We start from the raw sequence: 14,342 nt of genomic DNA on the forward strand, positions 1-14,342 counted from the left end.
TTTCTTCTTTGACAGTAATAATGCTGGGAAGCAAAACAATAGGAAACGGACACATATATTTACTTATATGTGCGGATTAGAAAAAAAAGAGGCACTTACGTGGCTCGCCTGAATGCGCATCCAGAGTAGGAGGATATAGAGTCAGGGAGAGTGTGAACTGAAGGAATCAACACACACATCCACACACACACACACAAACACAAAGACCGACATGCGCTGGTATGCGTGCTACCCAGAACCACCAACTTGCAGACGCGGTGCAGACGAGTACCACCATAATAATAAAAATGGGAGCGTAAACTGGGGAGAAGCGAACAAAACAAACAAGAAAACATCTACATTTTTTTTTTGCCGTTTTATTCAACGCGTGTGGCTCAACGTCCCGGTACTTTGGCGGAGGAGGCGGAGTATTTGTCGTGCGTTTCACACTTATGCACTACTCGACTCGTGGAAGTGCAGACAGCCAGCGTAGAAAGAAGGTCGTTCACAGGGCCGTGTTCAGGACGTACAACTTCAATGTGAATAAATACCATCTGAACACTTTTTTAAATATGAAAGGCAAAATGGGAGATACAAGACAATAGGTGCACAGAAATCGAAGAGAAATGCTCGCTTTCAACGCAACGCTGCATCGCCACGGCAGTGAACAATCTGCGACAGTAAATCAGAATTGTAGTGACTGGAAGTAAGTAAAATATATATATATATATATATATATAATGGAAATGAAGAAAAAAAGTGGAGAGGAAATTTTTATCTCGTAGAGAAAAAAATAGTTGATGTACAGCTTACTTAAATAAAGGTAGAAGCTTCCCGCAAGTCGATGCGTATGTACTAGCCTACATTCCATTTCGACCGCTCGGATTGGGATAATGATAATAATAGAAGTATCTGTGCGCACACGCGCCAGACAAACACTAAATAGAGCTTGCTCTCTAATCATCGAGCACCATGAAGCGCTTGTCATCTTCCATGTACGTCTTCGGATCCGCCGGCTTCTCAATCGAACCGAACGGCATCTGCGCGATCAGACTCCAGTGCTCCGGAATGTCGAAGGCCTGGCGGAGGTCAGCCTCAATCAACTGGTTGTAGTGCTGCAGAGAGGCACCGATGCCGTCCTGCGCCAGCGCCGTCCACACAGCAAACTGAGCAATCGCGGATGAGTGCTGCGACCACACAGGGAAGTTGTCCGCGTAGAGGGGGTAGGCCTTTTGTTGGCCCTTGATGGCTTCGGTGTCCTCATAAAACAACACGGTGCCCGCACCCGCGAGGAAGCACCCGTTCACCTTCGCCTCGCTCGCCGCGTACTGCTCCGCGCTCGTGACCTTCTTCAGCGCCGCCTTCACGATGTCCCACACCTTCTTGTGGCTGTTGCCGTACAAGATGACCGCGCGCGAGCTCTGCACGTTGAAGGACGAGGGACACTGACGGATCGCGTCTTCGATGGTCTTCGTTACCTCAGCGTGGCTCCTCGGCAGCTTGTTACCGAGGTTGTAGATGCTGCGGCGCTTCGAGATGGCTTCAACGTACTTAGAGGCGGGCATTTTGGGGAAGGGTGGGGTGTGAAGTGGCACTTGGGAAAAACAAGAAGGGATACTGGTAGAAGGGGTGTGAAGGTGAGAGGGCAGGAAAAAAGGTGGAGTAGACTCTGGCGATTTTGTTTGGAGAGGCGTTGCGCCATGCGTAGTGTTCAGGAGAAGAAACGGTGGCGGGAAAGAGAAAGAAGAGAGAAAGGGAGAGGGGAGAGGGGGAGAGGGGAGAGTGAAAGGCGGAAGGAGAGGAGACGGCGAGGCGAACCGGATACGTCTCCGTGACAGCGATACACTTCAACAGATTACGCTGCATTCCAAGTTCAAAAAAGACCAGTGATGATTTTCAGGTACTAGCTTGGTTTGCCCACGTGGAGAGCGAGAAGACGCGCATGACGGCCTTCTCGACACAAACGGAATCAGGACCAGCGGCTTACCTCAACGACACGACCGTACTGGCCGACACTACTTGAAATATGATGAGAATTCTCTTTCCCTGAAAACAAAGAAGCTTTCTTCTTTGACAGTAATAATGCTGGGAAGCAAAACAATAGGAAACGGACACATATATTTACTTATATGTGCGGATTAGAAAAAAAAGAGGCACTTACGTGGCTCGCCTGAATGCGCATCCAGAGTAGGAGGATATAGAGTCAGGGAGAGTGTGAACTGAAGGAATCAACACACACATCCACACACACACACACAAACACAAAGACCGACATGCGCTGGTATGCGTGCTACCCAGAACCACCAACTTGCAGACGCGGTGCAGACGAGTACCACCATAATAATAAAAATGGGAGCGTAAACTGGGGAGAAGCGAACAAAACAAACAAGAAAACATCTACATTTTTTTTTTGCCGTTTTATTCAACGCGTGTGGCTCAACGTCCCGGTACTTTGGCGGAGGAGGCGGAGTATTTGTCGTGCGTTTCACACTTATGCACTACTCGACTCGTGGAAGTGCAGACAGCCAGCGTAGAAAGAAGGTCGTTCACAGGGCCGTGTTCAGGACGTACAACTTCAATGTGAATAAATACCATCTGAACACTTTTTTAAATATGAAAGGCAAAATGGGAGATACAAGACAATAGGTGCACAGAAATCGAAGAGAAATGCTCGCTTTCAACGCAACGCTGCATCGCCACGGCAGTGAACAATCTGCGACAGTAAATCAGAATTGTAGTGACTGGAAGTAAGTAAAATATATATATATATATATATATATAATGGAAATGAAGAAAAAAAGTGGAGAGGAAATTTTTATCTCGTAGAGAAAAAAATAGTTGATGTACAGCTTACTTAAATAAAGGTAGAAGCTTCCCGCAAGTCGATGCGTATGTACTAGCCTACATTCCATTTCGACCGCTCGGATTGGGATAATGATAATAATAGAAGTATCTGTGCGCACACGCGCCAGACAAACACTAAATAGAGCTTGCTCTCTAATCATCGAGCACCATGAAGCGCTTGTCATCTTCCATGTACGTCTTCGGATCCGCCGGCTTCTCAATCGAACCGAACGGCATCTGCGCGATCAGACTCCAGTGCTCCGGAATGTCGAAGGCCTGGCGGAGGTCAGCCTCAATCAACTGGTTGTAGTGCTGCAGAGAGGCACCGATGCCGTCCTGCGCCAGCGCCGTCCACACAGCAAACTGAGCAATCGCGGATGAGTGCTGCGACCACACAGGGAAGTTGTCCGCGTAGAGGGGGTAGGCCTTTTGTTGGCCCTTGATGGCTTCGGTGTCCTCATAAAACAACACGGTGCCCGCACCCGCGAGGAAGCACCCGTTCACCTTCGCCTCGCTCGCCGCGTACTGCTCCGCGCTCGTGACCTTCTTCAGCGCCGCCTTCACGATGTCCCACACCTTCTTGTGGCTGTTGCCGTACAAGATGACCGCGCGCGAGCTCTGCACGTTGAAGGACGAGGGACACTGACGGATCGTGGACTCAATAATGTTGGTGACCGACTTCTGGCTCCGCGGCAACTTGTTACCGAGGTTGTAGATGCTGCGGCGCTTCGAGATTTCGTCAATGTACTGCTTCGCGGCACCATTGCCAGAGGCGTTTGACTTGGCGGCCGTTTTGGCAGCCGACTTGTCTTCCGCGCCGCCGTCCTTGACAGCCGTCGACTTCTTCGAGAAGCAATGGAAGGGCATGGTGAAGGTGCTTGGCTTAAGATAGTCGTAGGGGAGAGAAAGAGTACAAATACACACACTAGGTGGATGAAGGTGAGGTGAAGCTGAGATGAAATGCGAAAGCTGTAGACTGTATCGGCTTAGGGTGAATTTTGAACTTCTGCGGCGCGGCGACACGCAAAGTGAAAAAAAAAAAGAAATGACAAAGCCGGTGGAATAACATCGACACACACAAACCAAACGCGGGGTTGACGAAGGAGAAGAAGTGAAGACCGGCGAATCTCTAACCAATCAGCTTCGAATATATATATTACTTTACGCCTGTACGTCGGTCAGCCAAAGAGGGGGGAGGGTTCGGCATCTCTCTTGAGATCAAAACAGCGCACAGAGAAGATGTGTTCGACTTTTCTCCACTTTCTTCACAAATCGCGACGTGCAAAACAGGCCGCAGCTTCACGTCTTACGAAGTGGATCAAGCAAAAGCAAACCATACCTAGGAGGAGGTTTCAAGATTTCATCAAATGCACAGACAGAAAAGCAAGGCAGTTTGAATAGGCACAGTAAAGACCGCTGTCATTGTTGATAACACGGCGGTGCTACACAGAGACGAAGGGACGACGAAGAAAAAAAGATCGAGAAGATCGCCGTGTGTGACTGGAAACAATCGAACTAGTAAATGAACAGAACAAAGAATCAGAGAAAAAAAACTTGAAGCGTGAAGTGCAGCTCCCTAAGCAGAACGTCTCGGTTCGCGACAAGGAAGAGAAAGCGGCCCTCCTTCATCGCTTTGCTCGTCCTTGCCCTCCTTGATAAGCGTGATGCTACCATGTTACACAGGAGGCGTGGACGGAGCCATTGAACTGGCCGCCGGTGAAGTTGGTAGTGCGGCCCCGTCAACGGCCTTTTCCGCTGGTGCAGCAGCGGAAGGCAACGCCGACATGCCAGGAGGTGCAAGTGCAGCAAATGCCGTGGTGGACGTTTCATCAGCCGTCGCGACAGGAACGCAGGCCGACATCGACGGAGGCGCAGTGGCCGTTGAAACTTCAGTCGCTGAGACTTCTCCGTCCGTTGCTGCCCTCGACGCTGCTGCTGCCGCCGCTTCCGACGCAATTTGCACCCGCGCCGCCTCTAACCGTCGTTCGCGCTCTTCGCTTGTCAGCGAACGCCAGCGTTCGCCAATGACGCGCATGCGCTCCTTGGGGGCTAAGTGGTGTAGCGACGCCATCTGATCCTTTACAAAGATGGAGTAGGGAGACGGCGGCCCACGAGGCTTGGCCACCGCCTTCGCCGTTTCATCGTCACCTTGCTCTTCCGTCGCTCTCCCTGCTGCCGTTTCCGTTGTTGCTTTCTTCGACTTCCTTGCGCCAGCGCCGGCCGGTCGCTTCTTCTTCTTTTTCTTGGTGGCCTTCTTCTTTTTCGATTGCGCCGGTGCGAGTTTCTTCTTGACCACCGCGACCACCGGCAGCGGTGGCGCCACGGGCAGTTTGGAATGCTCCGCGTTGTACCGCTCCGCGCGCGCCGCCAGCGCCTCCTTCGCCTTCTCCGGGAGCGTCTCGTAAATTTGCAGCAACTTCACCTCTCGATCACGCGGGTTGGATGCGCCGCCCAGTGCCGGGTTCGTCCGCTGCTCCTTCACGAAGAACTCATAGGGCGTGACGGGCTTGAACGAAGCAGCGGCACGTTTTAACGCTTCGATGCGCGACTCCTCAATGGCGGCGCGCTGCTTCAGATCCAACACGGTTTCTGCCGGGAGCTCCTTGAACATTTCTGCCATAACAACACGTCGGCTAGCCGGAGAAAGTTCGCGTAGAGAGTAGTTGACGAGCAGCTGCTCGCGGCAGAAGAGTTCAAACACCTTCTTCTTGGCTGCGCTTCGGAGGAGGGTCAGGCAGAACATGCTTTTTTACTGCGCTTTTTTGATTACAGAAAGCCGTGTCGCAGCTGCGCCGGACACATAGAGGCGGGCAGAAAAAAATGTATGTATGTATGTAGAGATGTCTATATAACTCTATAAACGAAATGTCTCAGTTTTCAGTTCTACGCCTGTACTTTTGATATGCGTTAATCAAGATACACAGATGAAACCGCCTCTCCCGGAAGAGGCACCGATAAAAGGTCTTTCTTTTTAACCCCCTAACAAAGTGGTAGAAACGTGTGCAGTCACGTCATGTCGTTTTTTTGTGTTTGTGTGTTTTGCAGTTGTGCAAAAAGGTGCAATTCATGAAAGGGAAACCAGAAGAGTTTCAAACGAATTCTTGGTGATCACAAGACAGATTCGACTACTCCACAGCAACCATTTTTGTTCGCACTGCAGCAACACACATACACACACACACACACACACACTGAACGACAGTACAAGAACTTACAGTTTTGGCCGCCATTTAGCGCTGTGTTGCGTGCGGTGCATCTCACAAAGATGACAATGCACGCTGCTTCGACAACTTGCCTTCATTTCAACTCCGCGCGTTCGTCGCTTGCGGAACGAGCACGTGCGACGGTGCTCCTTCATGTCCCTTTCGAAGTCTGACACTCGGTGGCTTGAAGTAGAAGAAGAAGAGGCCGACGCTGTGGAGCTCAAATGTGGTAATCGGTAGTCGTTTTTGTTTGTTTTGTTGGTATTTAGTTTTCGCCATCTCACCTGAACGAAACACTGAGAGAATCTATGCGTTTGCGGAAACAGCCAGAAAAGGTAAAAAGAAGGGAGGAAACGTGTTTTGTACAAAAACGCAAAATTGTTGAAAGAAAAAGAAAAGGGTGGGAGGCAAAACACACCAAATGGAGGCGTGTGCGCCGCGAACACGCAGCAACCACGGCCAGGGGTTCTCAAAGAACAAACAACCAAACACATCCGTAAAGAAAAAAGGGGGGAGCAACCCCATCACGCGGCGACGTCGAACAGAGTAGAGAAGCGAGCACAGTTCACCTTGACTCTTTCAGACATAAACACCCCTACGCAGGTGATGCTTGTGGACACTGTATGCTGTCCGATTTTCGATGAGAGATATTTGCTTCAGATATGTACAAGGACGCTGCATCGCTCTGTTGAGGAAAACATCCTTGCTTCTGAAGACAGTCATTTCTATCTTGATTTCTGAGCGAACTCATATCACCCTCCCTCCCCTTCCAAAAAAAAAACTAAAATCTACAGAAGGAAGAGAGCTACGAAACTGAGACAACAACAGAAAAGCGCGTTAACTTGGGGCCGCATCTCATTTGAGATCAAGTATTACATCGGAGGTAAAACGTTCTCCTTCTCCGTCTACCAGCTCCTCCTCTCTTTCACCAAAGTTTCAATAGTTTGCGATGGCCGCGGGATGAGCTCATGGCGCGTTTTCAGAATTGCAGAGCAAACTAAATAGTAATAGTAGCAACAATGAAAGGAGGTTGCATGAAGACGTCTGTGCATTTCGCTTTGGTACCTCTACGAGGAGCACAGGCACCAGTGTGGGACACCCTGTCAAAGCAACCGGGGCGAACAAAATGCGGTGTGTTCCTTCGATTCGTTAACCGTGCTGTGTTTTCCCTTCTCTTTCGGTTACGAGACCTCCACGTAGAATTCTCCACAATTGCAAGTACTGGGAGAGTGGACGATTTCATACCTAACGCGTTGACTGTTTGTATGTTGTTGCTTTTCTCTCTCGGTGGCCCGTGCATCATCGTCCAAATCTAAAACAAACTCCAAACTCACATATATATTATAGTATGTGCGTTTGTAGAAGCTCCGTCTCTATGATTTTTCTTACCTTTTCCTCGGCACCCCACCGCGGACAATCATCACCACCCTTGGCGTGCTTTGCAGTTTTCCGTTCTACTTGCCCGTGCGGGTCTGTTGCTGTTTCCACAGCTTCGCCACGGCCTTCATGCGGTCGAGGTGCGGCAACTTGTCAAAGCGGCCGATGTTCGCCTGCACAAACTTGGCGTACTCCGACGGGGTGCGTGCGGCGCCGGTCTTCGCCCCTTTCGCCGCCTTCGCGGCCTTGGGCGCCTTGTCCTTGCGCTGCAGGGACGGGTGGGCGGCGGCGCGTTTCTCGAGGGAGGCCTTGTCGGCGGGGCTGAGGGATTTGTACAGCTTCGACGTCATCTTGCCGCGCTCTGCGATCCGCAGACCTTTCAGCTTCGGGTTGTTCTTCTGCTCCATCATGAAGAGCGTGTAGGCACCGATGGCCAGACGGCGAGGAACAAAGCGGAGCATTCTTTCCGTTTTTTAAAAAGAGTTTATTACGTCGATGTGGATAGTAAGTTCTGGGGAGTGGTCGCCGAAGGAGTTCTAAAAGGCCAAGAGTTACCTGCGCGCGAGAGTGCGGAAAGGTAGAGAGAAAGATCGAGACGCTAAACAATTACGATGATATGCTGTGTGCTACACCTTCGATAAACTCGGCGGATCTGTACGGTTATTATTATTGTGATTCAAACAGGGCAACAGAAAGGACCAAAAGCAGGAAATATGTAAAAGGAAAAACAAAGACATGAAGATGGAGGGGAAAAGCGTCTCGATCGTAAACCGGTGCACCTCATTCAAATGAAAATATTTGATAATCCACAGGAATACTTTGCGTCTTGTTCTCGGTGAAGCGATTAGCTCTCGCTGACTAGAAAGCGGTGCATGAGAGACCAACTTTTGGCATTTGCACGTCAGACCCCAGTCTCACCATTGGAGCACGAAGTTCACCGCTGCACTCGTCGCTGAGGTACAAGAGCTTTTGTTTCTTTTCACACCTAACGCCTTCGCTACCCCCACCCCCACCGGTGCAAAAACGAAAGAGAGGGCGGTCGACAGTTGCGCTTCAAGGAAGAACGATGCCCACGCCTGCGCCCGGCGAGCAGATGCACGTTCTCCTGTGTGCGCCGCTCTGACCTCCTTCTGGTTCTCCCGCGGTGCGGACACCTCACGCCAACACCGTGCTGTGAGCATCTACTTTTCTATTTTCGTTGTTCTCTGCCCGGTTAGGAACGTAAATCACGAAGAAGAAAAAAAAACACTCACTCAGTTCTTCCTTTTTTTCTTTAAAATGTTTTTGGACAACGTACGTGCACCGAAGAAGTAATTCAAAAAAAGGAGAGAGAAACACGTCAAACGTGTCACAGAAGACATTGCATTCCTTTTGCCTGGATTGGGGGAGTTTGTCGGTCATACTCAGGAGTCGGAGAGCCCAAGTAAGATGAAGGTAACTGGATTGCGTGTATAGAAGATACCGAAGGTAAGTGAACAGAAAAAAGATCAACGATGAAGAAAAGAGGCGTTGGTTCATCATCTTCTTTCCGATTAAATCTTCTGCAAGGAGCAAACAGTCGGCTTCTGACGTACTTCTACTTTTGTTTTCTCCTTTAAAAAAAATCAGCTAGTCTGAAATAAAATCTCACAGAAGTGTATGTATGTATAAAAACAGGAGGTTTGCTTTGACCCAGTAAAATGAAAAAAACAAAACAAGAAGAAAACAAAAACGAGAAAGCTTTGGGCAACGCGTTCAGACGCCAGTGTTCCACAACGTATCCGCGTTTTCATTCCGCAAGTCGCAGCTTTCCGCCACTTTCGTCTCCTCCATACAGAAATGAAAATCAAAAAAAAAAAACAGAGAAACAACACGCAAAAAAAAGGACTCTCACACAACGGTAAATCCGTCCAGCTTGGTGCACCTACAGCACGCACCTATCTCGTTTTCCTCGCTCCAAACAGGACGTTCTTCTCCTACAGCAATCTTTCCTTTCACGTCAAAACGGTGTCCTACCTGCCTCTTGCACTCTTGCGCCGACTATGCGAAGAACAGCAACTAATTGTTTTCCTGATGAAAATCAAGACACACAGCGCCCGCCACCAGCTCGGAACGGGTGAATGGAAACACCGCCAAGAGATTGCAAGAGAGGGAAAGGCTTAACAGGACCACAGCACAACAACAACAAAAAGTCACAGGGAGATATCGTTACAGCGTGAACTGAAAAGCTAGTATATAGGATTTAATAAAAAAGAAAAAAGAAAGAAAGGACGGTACAAGAATTCAATACAGAAGAGGAATAAATACAACGTAAAGAAGGAAAAGAAGAAGAGGCAAAAGACACATCGATGCGTGTTGTCAATGAGTGCTGCTTCGATGCGGAAAAAAAAACTAACAAAGAGAGAGATATAAATAATCATAAAAAAAAACGCCCCCGACAAGGAGTTCAGCGACTTCCTTTTGTTGTTGTTTTTCCGGTGAACGCAATGTGACTTCAAACAAGAAACAGCTGCAGAACAACAACAACAAGAAAGATTCAGTCACGAGATCAACGGTGCTGCATCTATAGCGCCCATATTTCTTCATTCTTTCTGTTTCTGCCGCAACACCGTACACGCTGGTTCATCGATACGCGACGCGCCAGCAACGCTGTCACACCTCTGTTGCCCACAAATCTGAATATTCCTTGCGTCACCGCTGAAGGACAGAAACAGAGTGCGGCGTAGGCGACGAAGGCGTGGTCACCTCACTCACTGCCGGCACAAACAAGAATACTCGCGACGGTTCAGAAGAAAGAGAAGGGGAAAGAAGTGCAGTGCACTCACACGTTGGTTGCTTACATTTGCCTCTATGTCTTCTTGTTTCTTTACGCGTAGGCCAGGATCACCGAGCCGCGGTTCCTGCTCGAGAACTCGCCACGACCCTTGCCGGTCGGGCGCGTCTCAGAGGGCGTCGGCTCGTGAGTCTCCTGGTTGACACGCTGGCCGTTGCGCTTCGTCGGTCTCGGCGCCGGCTTCGGGTCCACGGTGGGGTCATAGTAGCGGAGCAGGTCGGGCGTGCCGGCGTTCTTCTTCGACAGCGCCTTGCGCGGGCGGTCGGCGTCATTGAAGACCGGATCGGCGCGCTTCTTTCCCCTACCGCCCTCCGCGCTGTCCTCGGCCGGCGGGATGCCGCCGCTGAACAGGTTCGCCGTGCTACGCGGCGGGCGGCAGCTGCCACGGGCCAAGCCCCGCGGGTGCTCCTCCTCCGGGACGCCCCAGCGGCCGGTGCCGAGAATGTCGTGCTCCTGCTTCGCCTTGGTGTTGATGGGGCGGAACATCGGCGACCGGCGCGGCGGCGCGTCCGGCGCGTCGAACCGGCGCGGGCCGAGCTGCGGCTTCGGCTGCGGCTTCTCGCTCAGCTCCTCCGGGGAGTAGCTGTAGAGGTTCAGCACATCGACAGATTCGTTGGCCCTGTTCGACGTTTTGTGGCAGGGCGGCAGCCCGTTGTCGAAGCCCTCCTCGCCCTCCTTCAACAGAGGTACCTGGCCGAACATCTTCGCGTCCTTGTACGGCGCACGCACGTGGCGCTTGCCGGTCGTCGGCGCGGCGTCGCGGGCCGGGCGCGGGTCCGTGTCCTCGAAGTACGGCGCGTCCATCGGGTCCTGCGGCCGGGTGATCTTCACACCACTGTGCCACTCCTTTTCAGGAGCCGTGACGATGCAATTGTAGGTCAGGCCATCGCGGTAGCCACCGGGGGCAGAGGCTGCACTCTTGTTGGCCGCGTTGTGCGCGTCGCGAGCACGTGAGGCACCCTGTCCGCGCTTCGCCGGCGCACCGTAGGACTGCGCACCACCGCCGTTCGCGCTGCCGTTGGCGCCGTTGTCCGTCATTAAGTACTCGTCCGTCAACATGTAGCCTACGGAGTCACGGTTCGCGTCCGGGTTGCGGCGGATGCCGGAGGACTGGCGCGGGGGCTGGCGCGGGCCGCTGAAGAACTCGCGCGGCGTCGCGAAGTTGTTGTGCGGGGGGTTGCCGTGGCGGCGGCCCGCGTTGGGGCGCACCTCGTCGCACTCGCGCACCGGCGCCTCCCCCCGCAGGACGCGGGACACGTTCGCACCGCTGGTGTTGTTGCGCGTACGCTGGCGGAGCGACACGTACTCAGGTGCTTTGTGGGACATTGTTTCTTTTGCTTTAATTGTGTGTGTACGGATGTGCTGGGGGCTTTACCCAAGTACGAAGCGAGTAAACAAGGCGAATAATATAAATATAGTTGTTGTTGTTTTTGGCCAGGTGCACTAGAATTTCTAATGCAAATGAATCAGGCGAAACTCGATCTCACAGTATTCGATGATGCAGAAAGATGATGAAAAGACAAAAATGAATGGAAAAGGGAAAAATACGAATACTCAAAGAGGTAAGGCAACTACTGTTGCAGTACGCACCGAAGAGGACGGGATGAAAGTCAGAGATGCAGACACATAATTGTTTTTCATTTGTTTAGCAGATGCGCCAAAAGCCCCGTGGAGTACGAGGGGTGTGGGGGGGGAGGGAGAAAAGACGCGGCAGTGGCGAGGCAACACGAAGTACAGTCACGGTTCAAAAGGGCGAAAAAGAGAGAAACATATACGCGCGTTACAACAGTAGCTGCCATCGCCCTGGCACACTAATAAATATATAGCAGTTTTCTTTCCTTCCAATACGCATCGAAATGCACGGAAAAGATGCGTTCTTTGAGTAGAGCAGAGACATACGCACGCACAAGGACACGTAGCGCGACGTTACTTGCGACACGGTGGAGTGATTCCTAACCGTCTTCTTCATTTCTTGTGCTCTTGCAAGACCACAGAGCACGCGCCGTCTCATCGCGGATAAGACGCTTCAGGCAACAAAAAAAAAATGGCAAGCAGATCCAAAGCAGACCAAGCTTCGACACGATGCAGCACGCAACGACAACATGCACACAAGAGAAAGAGGGTGCGATCTCGCTAAACCTATACAGCGTAAAGAGCATAGAAAGAAGCGACTAAACTCCTTTGCTCAGCACACAGACGTGGCTAGCTCCACTAACGTGTCGTGTGTCGAGACACGAAACACACGGGAAGATCTTCGACAGCCGATGAGGATAACACATGCATTGAAAGGCCAGAGTGAATCCAGAGAGCTGTAGTCGCCCGACTTCACGATAACCAACAACACGCACAATATGTAAAAAGAAAACCATTTCGAACTCCGCAAAAAAAAAAGCCGTGAAGCAATATAATAATAACTGTCTTTTTACCGAAAGCGCACACACGTCACCGAAGGCACTTCAGATTCTCGATACGTATTGCTGCTAAGCGGTTCAGTCATCCATCCCTCGCACTTTTTAACGGCTCGAGAGAGGTGTGTAGTAAAGGTAAAGAGCATTCTCATCATATGCATTTCATTATTTCTCGAACGGCAGCGCAATTCTAGAAACGTCAACCGACAGAGCATAAGTCTTCGACAACCGATGAGGATAGCACTGAGATTGAAAGAGCTCAAAGAATCCAGAGAGTTGTAGTTGTTGCTTTTTTCCTCCAAGAACAAGAGAATACTTCAGCGCACACGACAACTTAATAGGAGAGAAGTACTTGTGACAAGAGGAGTAGAGGGTCAGATTCTCGATACGTATTGCTGCTAAGCAATTCAGTCATCCACTACGAGCTTTTTAACGGCACGATAACGTGTGTGAAATAAAATAAGATAGCGTTCTCATCATCCCCTTACTGTGCTATTCACCGTAATCTCCTCGGCGGTACTTTTTGTTGTAGATAGAGGAAAAAGCAAAAACCTGTAGAACGCTTCGATGATGTGGATAAATTAGATGGGAAGGAAGACAACAGATAAGAGGAGTACACAGTTTTGGCCAAAATAATGCCAGCGCGATTGCAGTGTAGCACGTGCTGCCTCAGTGGAGGCGATCATTCGAGTTTTCGTTAGCTTTCCACCTTCCTTCAAATCACTGTCCCTTCAAAAGCTTTGAGTTTAGATGACTGTTGAACACGGCACCAAAAAAATACGTTTCGTCGAAGGCGCGAAGTGGCCTTGAAGTTGGCGTTCAATAATGCACCAGTCTTCGGTCTCACGATCCTGGATGCAATTACATCTGCATTTCTCTTTAAAGATCTGCGTAGGGTCGCAGATCGCTTCAAAAAGCTGCGAAAGAACACCAAAAGCTCATCACATGCACACCGCCCGACCGCAATTTATTACACGTAAAACAACAGAAGAGTTTTTTATTGAACGCGTTCTGCCCTCGTTTCAGGTTTCGAGCATCAGAACGTCGCAGGAGCACAATATGATTATTTAAGACAGAGAGAAAGCTTTCAAGTACACATTCTTGTTCTGCGGGGACACCTACACTTCCACAACGGCTGTAAGGTTACTTCCGTTTTCATTACAAAAAACAAAAGGGTGTTTCCCATGAATGCTTGACAGCTACAACGTGCGCACGTTTTAAACGATCTCTCTTTGAGGGGTGTGCTGCATCGCAGACAAGGTGATCCAACTGCGGAGGAAAGGTAAGGAGCAATAATTTTGTTTTGTTTTTTTTTTTTAACACGGAGGGAATGCAGAGGTAAAATAAGGCAAGAGAGAGAGAGAGAGAAGGCACGGGAAAGCAAAACGGATGCGACAGCGGAGGTGGAACACACACGCACACACAGAGGAAGAAGAATACGGAATTTGTAGAAAGGACAGGCGAAGAACGCGGCCCGCTGTTTCAATAAGACAGTGAGGCGTGCGTATGCAAAAACAGCAACAACCAAAATGAGAGAGACGGTGCTATTCGACGACGAAAAGAAGCAAAAGGGCAAACACGAGGAGAAAGAAGTGCGTGCATTCTCTGGGAGATCAATTCCCGTCCTCAGTTGCTCAAGCGCCATTCAAAAAACACCCTACGTCACTTTGGTACTTCCGGCGTGGCGTGGAGAGGTCCGCGTTGCGCGTCGCACAATAC

The 14,342-nt window shown here is 50.4% G+C and overlaps 5 protein-coding genes across 11 annotated transcripts; all 5 read right to left on the bottom strand.

Annotated features, from left to right (window-relative positions):
• Positions 1-935: 935 nt before the first annotated feature.
• Positions 936-1,649, bottom strand: ABB37_04017 (putative mitochondrial hypothetical protein; the record flags this gene model as incomplete). 2 transcript variants are annotated; one of them, XM_015801538.1, is made up of 1 exon in its annotated part: positions 936-1,649. In XM_015801538.1, exon 1 carries the CDS (start codon positions 1,542-1,544, stop codon positions 936-938), a length of 609 nt encoding a protein of 202 aa, XP_015660158.1. In that variant the 5' UTR covers positions 1,545-1,649. The 2 variants fall into 2 exon arrangements, with proteins under 2 accessions (XP_015660158.1, XP_015660157.1); XM_015801537.1 differs by having other exon boundaries at positions 936-1,597.
• A 1,327-nt stretch (positions 1,650-2,976) lies between these two features.
• Positions 2,977-3,830, bottom strand: ABB37_04018 (putative mitochondrial hypothetical protein; the record flags this gene model as incomplete). Of its 2 annotated transcripts, none has more annotated exons than XM_015801540.1 (1): positions 2,977-3,830. In XM_015801540.1, the coding sequence occupies exon 1, from the start codon at positions 3,688-3,690 to the stop codon at positions 2,977-2,979; it is 714 nt and encodes a 237-aa protein (XP_015660160.1). In that variant the 5' UTR covers positions 3,691-3,830. The 2 variants fall into 2 exon arrangements, with proteins under 2 accessions (XP_015660160.1, XP_015660159.1); XM_015801539.1 differs by having other exon boundaries at positions 2,977-3,809.
• A 668-nt stretch (positions 3,831-4,498) lies between these two features.
• On the bottom strand, positions 4,499-5,803 carry ABB37_04019 (hypothetical protein; the record flags this gene model as incomplete). Its single annotated transcript, XM_015801541.1, has 1 exon — positions 4,499-5,803. The coding sequence occupies exon 1, from the start codon at positions 5,564-5,566 to the stop codon at positions 4,499-4,501; it is 1,068 nt and encodes a 355-aa protein (XP_015660161.1). The 5' UTR covers positions 5,567-5,803.
• A 1,677-nt stretch (positions 5,804-7,480) lies between these two features.
• On the bottom strand, positions 7,481-8,056 carry ABB37_04020 (putative mitochondrial; the record flags this gene model as incomplete). The annotated part of the gene is made up of 1 exon (XM_015801542.1): positions 7,481-8,056. Exon 1 carries the CDS (start codon positions 7,862-7,864, stop codon positions 7,481-7,483), a length of 384 nt encoding a protein of 127 aa, XP_015660162.1. The 5' UTR covers positions 7,865-8,056.
• Positions 8,057-10,248: 2,192 nt separating this feature from the next.
• Positions 10,249-13,186, bottom strand: ABB37_04021 (hypothetical protein; the record flags this gene model as incomplete). 5 transcript variants are annotated; one of them, XM_015801547.1, is made up of 1 exon in its annotated part: positions 10,249-13,186. In XM_015801547.1, exon 1 carries the CDS (start codon positions 11,539-11,541, stop codon positions 10,249-10,251), a length of 1,293 nt encoding a protein of 430 aa, XP_015660167.1. In that variant the 5' UTR covers positions 11,542-13,186. The 5 variants fall into 5 exon arrangements, with proteins under 5 accessions (XP_015660167.1, XP_015660166.1, XP_015660165.1 ...); XM_015801546.1 differs by having other exon boundaries at positions 10,249-11,790; XM_015801545.1 differs by having other exon boundaries at positions 10,249-11,787.
• Between the last annotated feature and the right edge of the window lie 1,156 nt (positions 13,187-14,342).

The sequence above is a fragment of the Leptomonas pyrrhocoris genome, assembly GCF_001293395.1.
Source record: "Leptomonas pyrrhocoris isolate H10 chromosome Unknown, whole genome shotgun sequence".
NCBI lineage: Eukaryota > Euglenozoa > Kinetoplastea > Trypanosomatida > Trypanosomatidae > Leptomonas > Leptomonas pyrrhocoris.